The sequence below is a fragment of the Arvicanthis niloticus genome, chromosome 2 (assembly GCF_011762505.2).
Source record: "Arvicanthis niloticus isolate mArvNil1 chromosome 2, mArvNil1.pat.X, whole genome shotgun sequence".
Lineage (NCBI taxonomy): Eukaryota > Metazoa > Chordata > Mammalia > Rodentia > Muridae > Arvicanthis > Arvicanthis niloticus.
Window position 1 is genome coordinate 47,683,401 of NC_047659.1, and position 15,671 is coordinate 47,699,071.

Sequence of the window (15,671 nt, forward strand, 5' to 3'; positions counted from 1 at the left end):
CAGTGTCTGAGCCTGTAAACACTCAGCGCTGGTTCTCAGGTGCCTGTGTATACAGGGTGTGGAGAGGTAGGAACCCCTTCACTCTGTCTCCACAAATGCATAACATGTAAATGAAGCAGCTGGGTGGAGCCCTGCCTTGGGCAGAGGCTCACCTAGGAAGCCTTTCCCTGAACCCCACATCTTTAGTTTAAACCCAGAGCCCTAGAAAACATAACTTCCTGGCTCTATAAATAAGAGACTCAAAGGTTTCCTGACACCCAGGGTTTCTGCTCTTTCACATGTAAATAAAGGAACACTGCTCCAAGCAAGTAATTACCTGTGTGCTGACTTCACAATCTTGTCCGATCTTGTCTTGCAGAAATACCGACAGTATATGGCCGGACTTCTGGCTCCTCCCTATGGTGTTATGGAAACGAGCTCTAACAATGACAGTAAGTGAACTGTGAATGTTTTGTGTCTGAAGATTTGTTGTGTGCTATGTGTTTTCATGTAACAACAACAACAAAATGTTGCACACCGGCATGACAGAGGAGGCACCCTGAGTCTGGTGTAACAGACCAGGAGCTCACACTGGAGCTACTGTACACTTGCTCTGCAGTGTTCACTAGTAGCGAGTGGCCGGCTCTGGTGCAGGCTGGGACTTCCACGTACTGGACATCCACATGCATGGAGTATTTCTGTGTCCTTTTCAAAATGGGATTCCTGAGCTTTGTTTGACATAGCTCAGCCACATGTGGATGCACGGAAGCCACCTCCTGTTCAGTTTAGCTACATTGACCAAAGAGAGATGCATGTAAGTCATTTGTTCTTGTTAAATGGCCCCTTCCAGTTCGAGGCTTTTGTTAGGCTCTAGGTGCTAGGTGCTCTACCACACAGTAAGGTGATGGGCAGCTTAGCTTTGGTACTCACTTCACAAATGTATGGTGTTGTATACACCTTTGATGTATGCCAGCAAAAACTTGGGCTCCTATAAGAGACTCACGTCTGACTGAGGTTTAAGAATAGTGGTAAGGTGAGTTGTGTGGTATTTTTTAAAAGGTTGATTTTATTTTGATGTGTCTGTGCATGTGCATGCAGGTGCCCTTAGATGCCACAAGGGGGCATTAGATTCCTTGAAGCAATTGTTAGCCATCTGACATGGGTGCTAGGAACCATTCCAATCCTCTAGAAGAACAGTACAGATCTTAACTATTGAGCCATCTCTCCTGCCCTCTTCCCTCCGACCCATCCCTCCTCCAGGTGCCTGTGTGCATTTGTGTGTGTGTGTGTGTGTGTGTGTGTGTGTGTGCGCACGTGAAGTACCAAGCATTGGAGTATTTGAACTTGTGGCACTTTGATTGGCAGCTATGAGTGTGGCAGTGAGCATTGTACCCTCTCTCTTTCTCCTCAAATGTCACTCTTATTCCTGATGTGTTAGTTTCTGCAGGGCCACCTCCTTGCTTGTCTAGATTCTTTAGGGTTCCTCACCTTCTGCTCTGCAGTGTTGCTGTCACTGCCTTTCTCTATAACCCCTCCCACTTCCCCACATCTGCCTCCCCAAAAAGGGAGTTGAAAAGAGGGAGGCCAGCCCTTCCTTCTTTTCTTTTCTTCTTCTCCTCAATTTCCTTTCTTTTTTTCCCCTTTTGGTTCAGCTAGGAATAACCAGTTCACGTAGGAATTCCCTAGTTAAAAACAAAACAACTGTACTGTCTCCTAGCTATGTGACCTCAGGCAAGACGATGATGCCTCGTGCCTCAGTTTCCTTATAGGGTTGGTGCATTAAATGAATCAAAATGTGTCATAAGTCTAAAAGAGTGCCAGGCACACAATAATCTTGCATAATGTATTAGCTATTATGTCCTCAACCCCAGCCACTTACTTAGCCCCATGAAGTCTGGCTTCTGCCCAGGACTTTAAATGAATTCCTCCACAGTTAACCGTCACCAATAGACTCAGTGGTTCCCATTGTTCTTAAGTTAATAACTTTTCAGCCCTGCTCTTTCTCTGGGATCTTAGGGCCTTGTTGCATAGTCTTTGTGTTCCTGCATTATTTCAACACTTACAGTCTGGACTCTTTCATGCCCCCTTTACCTTCTCCTAAAAGCTAAGGAGCCTGGACTTGGTGCTCTCTCTCCCTCTCTCACTATCTCCATCTCTCCCTCTCTTCACACTGTCTTACTGTACACTGGAGACTAGCCTAACTCACAATCTTCCTGCTTCTGCCTCCTTAGTGTCTAGGAATACATGTATACATCCCTGCCCCAGCTAGGAGGCCTTTTTGAAAATACAGGCTTTTCCACATGTATTCAGAACTTCAGCCACATGAAATAGCTACCATCATTTCTCTTAAAAACATCCACCATCATGCCAATATTCAGATTTCCCAAACTTAATATCTTTATTATAATTGCTCAAGTGGACCCAGTCAAGTGGCAGCCTCTGCCTTACTATCTTTTTAAAAAATGATAATTATTTATTACATGTGTTCATTTGTTTGTTTATTCTGTGAATGTTTGTGCAAGTGTGCACCATACCACACACATGAAAATCAGAGGATAATTTACACGAGTTAGTTCTCTCCTTCCATTATGTGGATCCAAGGGATTGGACTCAGGTCAAGCTTGTAGCAAGTACTTCTACCTGTTGAGCTATCTTACCCCCCACCCCCATATTTTGGATAGAGTCTTACTAAGTACCCCAGGCTAGCCTCAAACTCCTGATCTTCCTGGCTCAACTTTCTGATACTAGGATTACAAGTGCGTAATACCAATACATTGTCATTAATTTTGGAAGCTCTTTCCCTTTCTTTTGCTGTTCTTATCTCCTTGTTGTAGAAAGTCTTTCAATGATTGCCTCTGTCTTCCATGGAAGCTAGCTAGCAGTCCAAGAATCTTCACACCTTATCCCGACTGTCAAGACCCACAAGGCAGAAAAACCACCTTTTTGTAGTAGCTTCCCAAAGGTAGCCTACAGTCCAGCTGTCCGTATGTAGTGATCTGTGTAACTGTATCTTCCACTTACTGAATATGCCAGGGAGTCAGTCTGCTGTACCCTGGGTCTCCTCAGGCAGTTTACTCCAGTCCTAACAGGCGACTGCTGGTTGGATAGTTGTCTCTTGCTGGTTGGGTGCAAGATGAATTTCAGAGTGATGTCACAAGCCACCTGGCTCCCACTGACATATCTGGGATGCTGTGGCAGACCTGCCTGTCAAGACCCCTGCTTCTTGCCTGAGTGTTTGTGTCTCAAGACTCTCCAGATTAAGGGAACAAAGTTCCAACTAGATCAAGTTTTCCAATGTTCGCTTTAGTTTGAGGCCTCTTGCCTACTACCCCACCGCTACTGGGATGACCACTCCATTCTGTTAAGGCTGATATGGTAATTGTGTGGCCATATCTGGAAACAGTGTGCTTAGAATTTGGACACATTGTAGTCTTGTGGTGCAAATCACCTTACACTGAGCCACTGGTTAGAGGCAAGGCCACACAGAAGGCCCATCTGTGCTGTGTTTCTTTCATAAGATACCTCTTATGCCTACTACCCCAAGCCTAGTGTGCTCAGCTAAAACATGGCTTCCCTCAGTTGCCTCCTTATTGTGTTTACCAAGAGAAAAGGAACTGGGACTGTCTGTGGTAGACGCTGTGTAATGTTTGTAAATGAATGAACATGCGATTACACGTAAGAACTGTGAAATTTTTATAGCTAAGGGACCTGAGAGAATCCTTGCTTTCAAATAGCTGCTGCCATGCTCAGGCCTGGCCTGAGCACAACAGGCAGGTGCTCTGCTCACAACAGAGCTGCTCTGCTGGCTTTTCTATGCTACTTGTGCTGAAGTCAGCTCACTGGAGCAGAGCAAGGTGCTTTGTGTCGTAAACATTGCGCATGTGTGCAACTGCAGAATGGCTATATCCGCCCGCAGTTCTAAGTGCCCTGGTGTCCAGTCGGTGCGGTTAGCTGCTTGCCTGGTATAAAGGAGTCACGGGGAGATTTTTATCACTGGGGGAGGGTAAAGCATATGACGGAGACAAAATAAGTTTGGGTTTTGTTGCCTGGACACATAACTCTCTGCTCTGGATCCTTAGTTTCGATGGCTGCTACCGTCTTTCTAAGCAGTCCTTGTAAGCTTTTATGGGTGCAAAATTAGAAGACACAGATGTGTCACTGGGCTTCCTTCAGCAGAGGATTGGGTGCTGTTGTATAGGCTGATCGTACAATTTATGGCCTTTCTTGTCTCTCTTTCCCCCTCTAGGGATCCCCGACAAGGAGAATGTGAGTAGCTACTCTGTCTGCCTCGCTTCTATAAACTGTCCTAAGGTAAAACATAAGCACAGTGACCTTCCAAGCGAAGGAAGCTCTCCATCCACAGTCAACAGAGCACCAAATATTTTCCTAATCTTACTGTGGCATCTTGGGTGACTCATTCAAAATACACAGGAGAGCAGGGAGACCGCTCAAACACGATTGTCATATGTTTCTAGTAGTTAATCCAAAGAAAGATTATTCTAGGGCTAAAGCATGCAAATGCTAAGTGCTTTCTTTTTTCCCCCACGATGCATATCCATCAACAAAACAAATTATTATAAGAGTGTGAAGAAAACCAGTTGCTCTTCCTTAATGGGAATGAAAACAATGAAAGCCAGGATCTGTTGATGAATTTGCCTAATTATATCCACGTGCACCCAGGACACCATTTCTCTTTGGAAACTGAGGGTGACTAATTGCTGTAATTGGTTTCTGAAAACTGGTAAGAGAGACAATTAAGATACAGCTTTCCAGGGCTGGGTGTGGTGGCCCACCCCTTTAATCCAGTACCCAGGAGGCAGAGGCAGGTAGATCTCTGCATTTGAGGCCAGCTTGATCCACAGAGGAAGTTCCAGGATGGCCGGGGCTATACAGAAAAACCCTGTCTCAAAAAAACAAATGTAAAAGGGCACCAGTGTCCAGGATATATGCTCAGGATGGGAGCAGCTCAGTGGCTTGTCACTCATGCAGACTATGATGGTGTTAATTCTATTAAATACACTGTATGTAGCCTTACACAGCAACATGGAAGGCTTAAGGGTGAAAATGCCTAGGGATGGTTGTAGTGACATTGGGTTAGTTCTCAGATGTACTGCTTGTGATGCTGTTCTTGATTGCTCTGCCCGAGTGACAATGTTACTGAATTGCTACCCTTCCCTTTCCTGCTCTCAGTCCTGCCACTGTGGGCAGATATACAGTCTTCATTAATTCAAGTGGTCTGTGTATCCCTTTTCAGAGAGCTGAGTCTGTAAGCCACGCTCTTTTCACAATGTTGGCTTTTGCAGAGTTGGCTGAGGTCCCATCCCACTGATCTATCACTTGAGACAGGGGTTCCAGTCTTAACAATGCTACTATAAACATCACACCAAGTTTTGACTTTATTTAGTTCAGGAAAGCATTTCAGAGCCCAGCTGAAGGCCTTGTACAAGCTATTTGGGTCACCTAAACATACTTGTCTCATTTTTAAGATGTGGCTGTTAGTCCTGACTACCTCAAAAGTCTGTGATGAATATTGAATGGGATCATTTCTAAAAGCATAGCATGAGAACACTCAAGCTGAGAGGTGTTAGGACTGTTGTAATTAGTATTTGCTCAAACATCATTTTTTAGCTATCTTTTCTCTCTGAAAAACACCCTCACCCCTTAAAAAAAAAAACAAAACAAAACCAAAACCAAAACCAAAACCAAACAAACAAACAAGTAAAACAGAGAATCAGCCTCACAAGATTCCCAAGCCACTGGCTACAGTGTAAAGCAGCTGAGCCTGCTACCATTTTGGACTCGGAAGCCCAGAGCTTCCACACTGTAACGAATAGCCTGCAGATTGTGCAATAAATCAAGATGGTAAAACAGCCTCAAAGTTCCTCACCAAGGGACAGCTGGTGATTTGGAGAATACACAGAATGCCAGAGCCTTGGGGGAGCTAACAAGGCCTAAGCTTCAAAAGGAAATTCCAGCGCTTTCAGTCTCTGGGTGACCTTTAGGTTGTGGCGCCCCTGTAGTGGGACCCACAGACACAGGGCTCTAAGCAGAGGACCAACAGATGTTATGTGCTCATCTCCGGACAAAAACAGGAATCTGAAGTTTGCAGAATTCCAGATCCAGTGAGTTGTGAAGGATATATTGCCCTGAAAGACTTGGGGGACTGGGCAAGCTTTCTGCCTGGCATTAGAACTAGCAGAAACTTCCTGGGATTCTTCTTGACCATTCTCTAGCAAACCATAGAGCACACGTACTCTGTGCTAGCAAACAGAATGGATGTAATGGTACCACATGCAACTTGGGAAGCTCTCCAGTGCAATCAAATAAGGCAGAGGAGATGAAAGACATTCATGAGTAGAGTTGAAGTTCCAGAGAGATAAAAGAGGCCCGAGAGCCTGAAAGTGGGGCTAATTGAAAATTTTCCCTTTAAAGGGACAAGTTGGGATATCATGTTTTCTTTTATCCTTTCTCTTCTTTTAAGTGCATGCTGAGAGACACTATTCCCACGTGTTCCCAAATAATGATAATACGCCCGTGGGATGAAATGAAAGTGCTCAGATGATTGCTACAGCGTCTGCACAGATTCTTTGTAGAGAGAATTCATTCTCCTTCCTGGCTTCCACTCATAGGTTTGTTAATCATCGTGTTTAACTTTTAATCAAACACAGGACAGCAATATGTATCATTTTGAACTACCTCGCCAGCTCTGTGTTATTTACAGACCTGGTCTTACTGGGCATAAATAGAACTTTTCTTTTCCATCAGTCCCACTTGCTGGATTGTTTTGTCTACTACCCGCTCTAAGGGCTAGGGCCATCAGTCAATGTAAGGTGAACCCAGGACACCGGAGAGAGAGAAACTTTAGAGAAGACTGTGGAACTGATAAAGCAATGGACTGTTTCCACAGTACTGTTTACGGCTTGTTTCCGACTGTTGGTGTTCTTAAGAAGTTCCTCTCTTTGATCTGTGTGAACTGTAGTCTTTGTGTGCCAAATCTGGTTGACTAGGTTTAAAACTGAAGTTAAAACCCCAGGTTTTTTTAAGGTATGGACTTTCCATTGAATGTGACCTCTGGCTTTTAAGGAAAGGAATCTTTCTGTGAGATTTTTGTCCCCAGGGAGATTTTGTTGTTTGTTGTGCTAGTCTTTAGAAAGGCAACAGCCCCAAGAGGTTTTGTTGTTTTAGAAAGTCCTGTTCTTTCTACGTGAAAAAAGCGGGGAAATTGACTCTGTGATCAGGGGGCTGATGAAAAAAAATTCCATTTCCTGAATTACCAACATCTTGTTCCCACTTGAAGTGTTCATTCCTAGGCAGTTGTAGAGTCGACACAGTGCAGTCTGTGGGGGCCCCCCTCACATCTGAAGGTGATTCCAAGTGCCAGCAGATCTGGTACACCCAGGAATGAACACACGGGGCTCCTTTCCAAAAGACTGGCAGGCCTCGTATAAGGGAGTTAGTTTAAGCAAGAGCTTCTCAAACTTTTAAAAATCATGAGGTGTGTAGACAAAGACTCATTTTGGGATGTTACCTGGAAGGTTTAAGGTTTTAAACCGTGACTTGGTAAGGAATCAGTTCACAGTCTGTGTGAAGCACCTCATTACGGAGAGGACAACAGAAGAGAGCAGGCAACCGTTAGGATGGTAGGGATGTTAGCAGTGTTTAACTGACATTTCTTTCTCTTTTCTGCCTTCATTTGTCAAGGTTAGAGAGAGCAGATTGAAGTGTGCCAGCTATTATTTTACTGTGTTCATGCAATCCTGGGCTGGATGACGAGAAAAGAAAGTGTGTGTCCCCATACAAACTTAAGTCATAAACACATTTCAGAGAGTTCATTAAAACCAGGTAGACCCTTCCCACTGCAGCTTCGGCACAGTTGCTGGGATCACCTGGTTTTCTGTGGAGCACACTTTAAAGTTCCTGCTTATAAAATGCCTGCAACAGGTCCAGAGCCTGTGAGAACATCCTGCCCCGGGTTTAAGGCTTGCCCTCTGTAGACGTTTCCCTCTGACTTGGGGTCTTTGTGGCTTAACCAGTTCTCTACCCAGCACCAATGTGACCTGAATGCAGGCGTGACTGACACAGGCTGCAGGGAGAGCTCTCACAGAGGAAAAAACGATGAGATTCTAAAGCCTTAGAAAATCCTGAGCCTGCCTTTTCTGAAGGGCAAATTGCTTATCGCCAGAGTGGAGATTAGATTTAGCTGGGTTGTTCTTGGGCCCCTGCAACTTGTATGGTGTGTAAATACTTATGTTAAAAACTGGCCTATTAGGAAGGTAGCCCAAACAGCCAGCCAAGCTGTTCCTCTGCCCCACCTCCCAGAAAACACCAGTGACTTCATGGCCGAGGTGCCAAGGACAACCTCAGCTCTCCGGCTTCTAAAGACTTGTTTGTTTTTGTATTTGTGAGTTATGTGTTTTATGGGAGGAATGTCCTTGTGGGGTTTTTCTGTGCCTTTTCTCTCCTCCCTCCTCTCCTGCTATAAAAGCGGACGGTCGTGTTTCTTCCTCTGTTTCTCTCCGGTTTCTGCGGTGGCGGCCTGGTGGTCGAATTTTTAAGACGGTCTGTAGTTGCTGTTTGTCTAAATAGGAAGTGGTAGGTATGTAAGGGAACCACTGAAACCTGGATGCTTCATCAGTTAGACCAGGTGTCGGTGGCATCTGAATGTTCTCCACATTGGGCCCCAGTACCTGCAGGCTGTGAGTTTGTGTGGTGAAGGTTTTGGGCTATCCTGGGTGGTGCCTTACTATATTTTAGATAGATTTTTATAATATTATTGTCTGTCTGAGGATTGTTTTTCATGCTTCTTCACGGTCTTTAAAATATCTTGACATAGAGCTTGTATGGTGCAGGTAAGATCCGCTGTGCCTCTGTCACTGAACTGTGCTCGGAGAATATCCTTGCAACATTTTCAGTGAGTAGATTTTGATGTGGGCAGGAGATCACAGAGTAAGCGGGTAGTGTAGGGCTTAAATGCTCAGAATAATAACTATTCTAATGACAAAGTCCTGAGAGCCCTCCCATCCTCCTGCCAGCAGCCTCTTCCGGCTTTCGTTTTGATAAATGGCCTGTCGTGAGATAAGGCTGCTGGATGACTCTGATGCTGGGAATAGCTCCATCACTAGCTGGGATGTCATATGTACGCTAAAGCACTACCCTCCTGGCTGGGCAGCCGGGGACACCTCCTGCCCTGATGTCCGTAGAAACCTTTTATCTTGTACTGCAAAGAGTCTTCATCCTCACTGTGGGTGGCTGGAGTAATCTCAGCTTACTCAGATTTAGCACCTTTTAGGTTTGGTGTAGTTGAGTTTTTATCATTTCTGTTGTGAGAACTTATGACAAAATTGCAGATACGTCTTATGGTAAGGACAATAAGCAGTTTTTCTCACATGGGACGAACCAATCTAGAACTGTCATTTATAATTTATTGTTAAAATGCTTATTTATTTACTTATTTATACGTGTATAGGTGTTTTGTCTGCGTGTATGTCTGTGTGCCACATATGTGCCTGGTCTTTCAGAGGCCAGAAGAAAACATCTGATCCCCTGGGACTGTAATTACAGATGAGTGTGAGCTGCCAGGTGGGTGCTGGGACTCAAACTCAGGTCCTCTAGAAGAGCAGGCAGTGCTCTTAACTGCTGAGCCATCTCTCCAGCCCCCACCATTTAGAATTTGAATTCCACGTCAAGAAAACTTTCCTGAGTCCACAGATAGATTTTTTTTTTTAAAAAATTAATTCTCTTTGCCTTTAGGGAAAATCATATTTGCAATAGTTGATAAGTATTCATAGATGTGCACATACTGTATACAGACACATGCATATGAATTTAAGTATGTACAAAAATATGTAATTATTTCTACTCTTTTGCATTTTCTAAACCTGCCCAGTCACTATTAGTACTATGATTCAGGTTTGTGCCAGTTTCAATATTATTTAAATTTTCTTCTTTACAATATAATTTTATTTTCTACTTTCTTTCAGTCAAATAATGACTCAGAAATATCCATCGACTATATTACCTACTTGTTCAAAACTCTGAATTTAACACACATTGTTGATCAGCCCCAGGCTCTGTATGAGTCTATAGAAAATAAATAAAACTTGGTGCTTCCCATTGGGTAGCACAGCCCCAGATGGAGCCAGACACAATAGGATGCTGTGGGTGCCCATGGGGCAGCAGAGGGTGGCCTTAAGAGCTCTCCAGCCTTTAGAAAAAGTCCCAACTCCCACAGCCTCTAAGTCTCCTCCTTGGCTCACTTCCTCATCTATAGAATGAGACCATAGTAGTTCATGCCAGGTCAGGGGTTGAGAAGCATCCTCGCCCAGTGCTGGTTGGTGTCTGGTTTGTGGAAGTGCATGCAGTGTGGCCGGGCAGAGTGCCTTGCAGGAGGCTCGAGGGGAGGCTCAGACCATCCTCATGGAGAAAAAGTGATACCCAAGTAGAAGGGGAAATAATTCCGAGCATTACATGAACAGAGGAGCTGAGTGTGAAAACTTTCTCTAATGAGGCTAATGTCATCAGACCTAAATTTTAAAACTTTGCCTTCCAAACCTACCTTCTAAGGTACAGGTGTTTGGGGCCAAGCAATACTTCTCCTAGACCTATCTAATTTGTATCTAGAAGGGGAATTAGCTTAACAATTTCCCCATTTGCTTTTCCTAAAATCATGCTGTCTTTTTTAAAGTGACAGAACTAGGTTGCCATCCCTGGAGCCTATTGTTCACTCTAACCTCCAGCCCCTTGTCTAATTGTTCAGTCAGTGTTTGCTTGCTGCTCCTGTCTTTGCTTCCCGACATCTTTTGAGTGAATTATTTTGTGAAGATTTCTATTGAGCTTTGCCCTCTTTTTCCTTCTCTGTCCATCAAGGTCATTTTAAATTTTAATCCAGTTTTCCTAACTGTCAACCATCCCATCCAATTGGGTGTCATTTCTAAATTTGATAATAATGTTTGTGAGTCTGTATCTGAAAGCAATAATAAGCACGTTAAAGCTAACAGCATCCAGCCAAGGACCTAACCCTGTAGAATTCAATTTGTTTGTGCTAATTTATTTGCATATATTATACAATTATCCTATCTAGACTTTGAAAAGAAACTTGGAAAAGAAGGCTAAGTCATTCAGTTCATTCTGACATGCTTTCAGTTGTAATTGGAGGGCAAGGAAGACAGAAAAATTCTATCTCAGATGATATCAATAGGATTGAGTTTGACATTCACAGATTGGGACTCATGTCTCCAGAAATAAAACTTCATCAAAGTTTGTGTCCTTGATACTTAATTTTTATCAATAATGAACTGAAACTCTGTTTCAGTTTTTTTGCAGATGGATGATTATGGTCCTCAATAGACCCCAGGAAAAAAGTCTAATAAGAGGGGAATTGCACAGTTTGATAATGCTATGAAATGTAAACTGTTACGTTAGGTAGCTAAGACCAGGCCCTTGTCTGGATACCTTCAGTCCTAGGACATCTGTCTAGCTTGGGGGCAGCTGAGCTGGGCCTTTGGGTCTGGCTTACATGAGCTCAGTTCTAGAACTCCTGGTGGAGGTTCTCTATCTTCCTGTTTAGAACCTGGTCCAGTCTTCAGTTCTAGGGAGACTCCGAGATGACAAATGGAAAGTCATTCTTCTTAATGCCCTCACCATTTGGCTCAGACAGGAGAAGGGAAAAAAAAATCCCAAGTCACACCAAGTGCTGTAATTTGATAGCCGGATCCCAAAGCAAGTGAGGAAACCACACCCAAGCCTTTCCCCAGTTAACCGCAAAGATGGACCAGAATAGAGAAGGAAAGCAGAAACTTTGAGAAAAGCTGGAGAAGGCTTTCGTGGGGCACAGCAAGAACTATGGATGCTATCAGAGCACTTCCCCCTGGACCTTCTAGCTTTAGGGTATGTGAACTTTTTAAAAGATTATGTTCGTCTAATCTTTTTTAATGTCAGAGCATTGGGATAGATCACTGCGGAGTGAGGGGATTTGTAATGTAAAATCAAGATGCATCTGCCAGCCAAGAAGACATTCTTTGAAAAGACTGCAACCCCTCTCCCTCTACTTTCTACTTTTATGTTTTGTAAGCTTTTTCTCTTTTTGATATTTTATATATTCAGAAAAACACGTGGGCTCCCTCTGGTGGTCACTCCCGTGTTTCTGAGTGGAGTTTCTATGTGGCGTTTCTCACATTGAAGTGTGAGTTATAGAAAACAATATGTTTGAATGAGAATGTTAATAGTTAATGTTATTTTCTAAGAGTTTTAGGTCTTAGGAACAGTCAGATTAATCCACGTTGACAACACGTCTATCCATCTATCCATATGTGAATGTCTATAGTTCAATTATATCCTGCTGGCGATGTTCGACTTTCCAGAATGCAGAGCTCCCTTCTCATAAGGCAGACAAGCACTCCTGGGGATCAAGTCTGTTGATCAGCAGGTCTTTATACTCACTTAACCCTGTTATATGTGAGCTAAGCCTTGTGAGACGTGACCTGTTACCATTTAAAACATACCGGAAGTTCTTTACTGCTGACAGTGCTGTTTCCTTTTCTCCTTTAGGTCACATTCTGAGAATGTTATCTTACTGTAATGTAGTTTCATCCTAGGCTGGATGACTATATGGTTGCATCAGAATATTGCTAACACGGAGATACAGTGACTGAACACAGTGATAACTGTCATCTACAAAATAGAAGTTGGTTTTTCTTTCCTTTGAACTAACCAGGTATTTATTAGTTGTCCAGGATAAACCTGGAAGCTTCAGACTGTGATGTGTGTTATGGTTGGAAGTCTCCCAGGAGCCACCCTGTTATACATAGCATCTTCTAGCCGGCATTGAAACATAAGTCTTCCTGTTTAACTTTTTCTGATGGCCAAATGTTTTTATTGCAATTTTTTTTCTTCTTGACTGAGTGATAGTCTTCAGTAGCTGTACAACTATAGAAACAATGTGACTATTTTATATGTAATTATTATTATTAAATATTAAGATGCATTGCTATTGCAAACTTATTCCTGGGTGACTTGGAGATGCTTATTAAGAAGTGGATTAGGAATCCAGCATGGTGGTAAACACCTGTATTCCTAGCACTTAAGAGATGGAGTCAGGAAGATTAGGGGTTCAAAGTCATCCTTTGTTAAACCGCAAGGCCACGCTGGCCCACATTAAGGCACTGTCTCAAAACAAAAGAACTAAGATAGCTATATGAAATGGGGTGTGATACCAGTTTTGTGACTCTTTTTTGGTTGTTATCCTTGTTAAGAACTGGGGAAACTCACTTGCATAAATAGGCAGATGGGAATGGGAATAATTTAAATAGCATATGTAAGTTCTGTGACTCCTAGGAAACCAGCTTGGTGCTTTGTGGGGAGCTGCAGGTGAGGAGGGTGCAGTTGCAGGGGAACACACAGCACCGCCTCCAGCGGGGATTTAGACACTGATTCTGGGGGATTATTTGGTGAATGAACTAGGAGGGACGGGAGAGAGCTGTCAGAGTGACTGACTCCCAGGCTTCCGCTTGAATGGGTGGAAGGATACAGTTGCCACTGGCTGAGAAAGGAAAGCTGAGGTAAGAATGGGTTTCAGGAACTAGGTTCTAGGTCACAGTTCAAGGTAGATTCCAGGAAATGGGACGATCTAGACTTCTACACTCTACCTATGCCCAGTCGACAGTTAATGACAGTAAATGTTTGATCAGAAAATAATGGGAAGGTAGATGCCAGGGTTTATACCCAAAACCATTTGCCCAGTGAATGAATGTAATGAAATATATCTGAAAGAAATTAAACAACACATGGGACACAAATCAGCCAGACGTTTATTACGTCTGCTTCTTCCATTATTATATTTTTGCATATTTTAAGAGAATTCATGTTTGTGAGCAAACTGTGTATAACTGCAGGTGTCACCTTTCCCATTAGTAAGAGGCTAATTTATGGAATATTTCAAGTGCAAATAACAAATGAACCAAGCTAACAAAGTGTTACTTAATAAACATCCTCAGGGACCTTATTTAATGAACAGGTAGAGGACTATTATTTGAAACTTGGCCCACAAATTATTTCTGTATGAATTGGTGATACTAAATGGTTATGGCCTGCTTGAAACAATTTATTTTCTTAATTAGTTTAATCATTCTCTTTACAGTCTCTTACACTACTACATGAGTTAATAACCACTTTTTTTCTTGAATAAATTAAATTTCTAGCCTGCTTGCATATTTCCAATTAATAAACTTTCAAGGAGTGAATTAATGCTATAGTCATAAGGAAAATAACCATAGTTTGTATAATCCTTTTGCAATTAGCTAACACTGACAAAGCACCTACTATGTGTTGTGCAGGCCATGTACTTTAGTCTAGGCTATCAAAGTGCAATAAAATAAGTTCCTAACTCCATAGAGCAGGGAAAGACAGGTAGGTGAATGCACAATTCTATGTGTGTTCTGTGTGGTAGGACAGAGATGGGAGAAAAATGGCAAAATATAAAAATATCCACCATATGAGCCTCAACCCTGCAAGCTGAGGGTCTCCGAAGAAAAAAAGTTTGGTTATTCACCAAACACTACCTCAACACCAGACTGCAGCCACCAAACTTCTGTACTCTGTAGCTCTAGACTTTCAATGTGAATGAGACAGAAACCGACCACTTTAAAAGCAGTCAAGAGTAAAAGTTGGAGCTGACTGCCTGGGTCTCTAGGAGGAGAACATGTGAACTGGTTTGGGGCTAACAGGAGCCCAGGGCTCTGCTTCCTGCTGCTTTGGAAGCCTTGGAAATATGACCCCCAGTAGTTCTCATTCTTCCCCTGCCCCCAGCATCTGCTGTGAGGAAACCTTGTGCAAACACCCTGATTGAGCTAATGTGAGTCACATGACTCCACCAAAACTCTGAGCCAACTAATGAGAGTATGATTTGACTGTGGTTTCTTCTCTGTAGCTAGGAAAAGGGAAACCAGAGGAATAATCACTGCCCCCATCTCTTACTACTGAGAATTCACATCTAGCTGACAACTAAGAATTGGGTCCTCCCTCTTGGTTTGAGGTACTCAGAACATCAAAATGCAATCAATACCCCATTGGTGGGTGCTCTTCATTCCGTGCTTATAAAGAAATGGGACAGGAGCACTTAGGAGAATAGTGTTGACATGACATTTTGCAATAGCCTTGATTGCAGTAAGTTTTGTGCTTAGAAATCTCATGCATACCACACAATCAGAACCACCGTTTCCTTCCCGCTAACTTCTGAACATGTGTGGCGTGGAGATTAAGAGGGTTGATCTTGTTAAGTCTTCAAGCGAGTTGGATGTTGGTGCTGAAACAGAGTATGACATTTTTTTTGCCCCAGTTTTTCTAGAATACTCTACAAATTCTTTTTAATCTATTTGATTTTTAAGTCATTAAATTCTGGGAGCCAAATTTACATTCAGATGAAGTCACTGGAGTCTGTAGTGTGTGCCTAAAGAAAATGTTTCTGCTAAGAGACTAAAGTGAAGTGAAGCAACACAGTGGATTTGGCCAGACAGTGTTTTCCTGATCATAAGTATGAGAGCTTATGTTGAATACTGGAAAACATAAAACTATGTTTACAACTCCTATGAATGCCACCACTTAGCACACACATGCATTTACACACACAAGCACACACACAAGCACACACAGATGAGGAGATGGCTCAACAGATAAGAGCCTTTTTGCACACAGCATGA

At 43.0% G+C, this 15,671-nt stretch overlaps 1 protein-coding gene across 4 annotated transcripts in view; it reads left to right on the forward strand.

The window, feature by feature from the left end:
* Rapgef4 (Rap guanine nucleotide exchange factor 4) overlaps positions 1 to 15,671 on the forward strand; it is a 285,813-nt gene that overhangs the window by 170,011 nt on the left and 100,131 nt on the right. For 3 of the 4 annotated variants that reach the window (XM_034494585.2, XM_034494587.2, XM_034494588.2), the window contains 2 exons: positions 359 to 431; positions 4,226 to 4,245. In XM_034494585.2, coding sequence (XP_034350476.1) covers positions 359 to 431; positions 4,226 to 4,245 — 93 coding nt within the window. Of the gene's footprint in view, positions 1 to 358; positions 432 to 4,225; positions 4,246 to 11,847; positions 11,866 to 15,671 lie in introns of those variants that run through there. The other variant, XM_076928903.1, reaches the window with a different exon arrangement.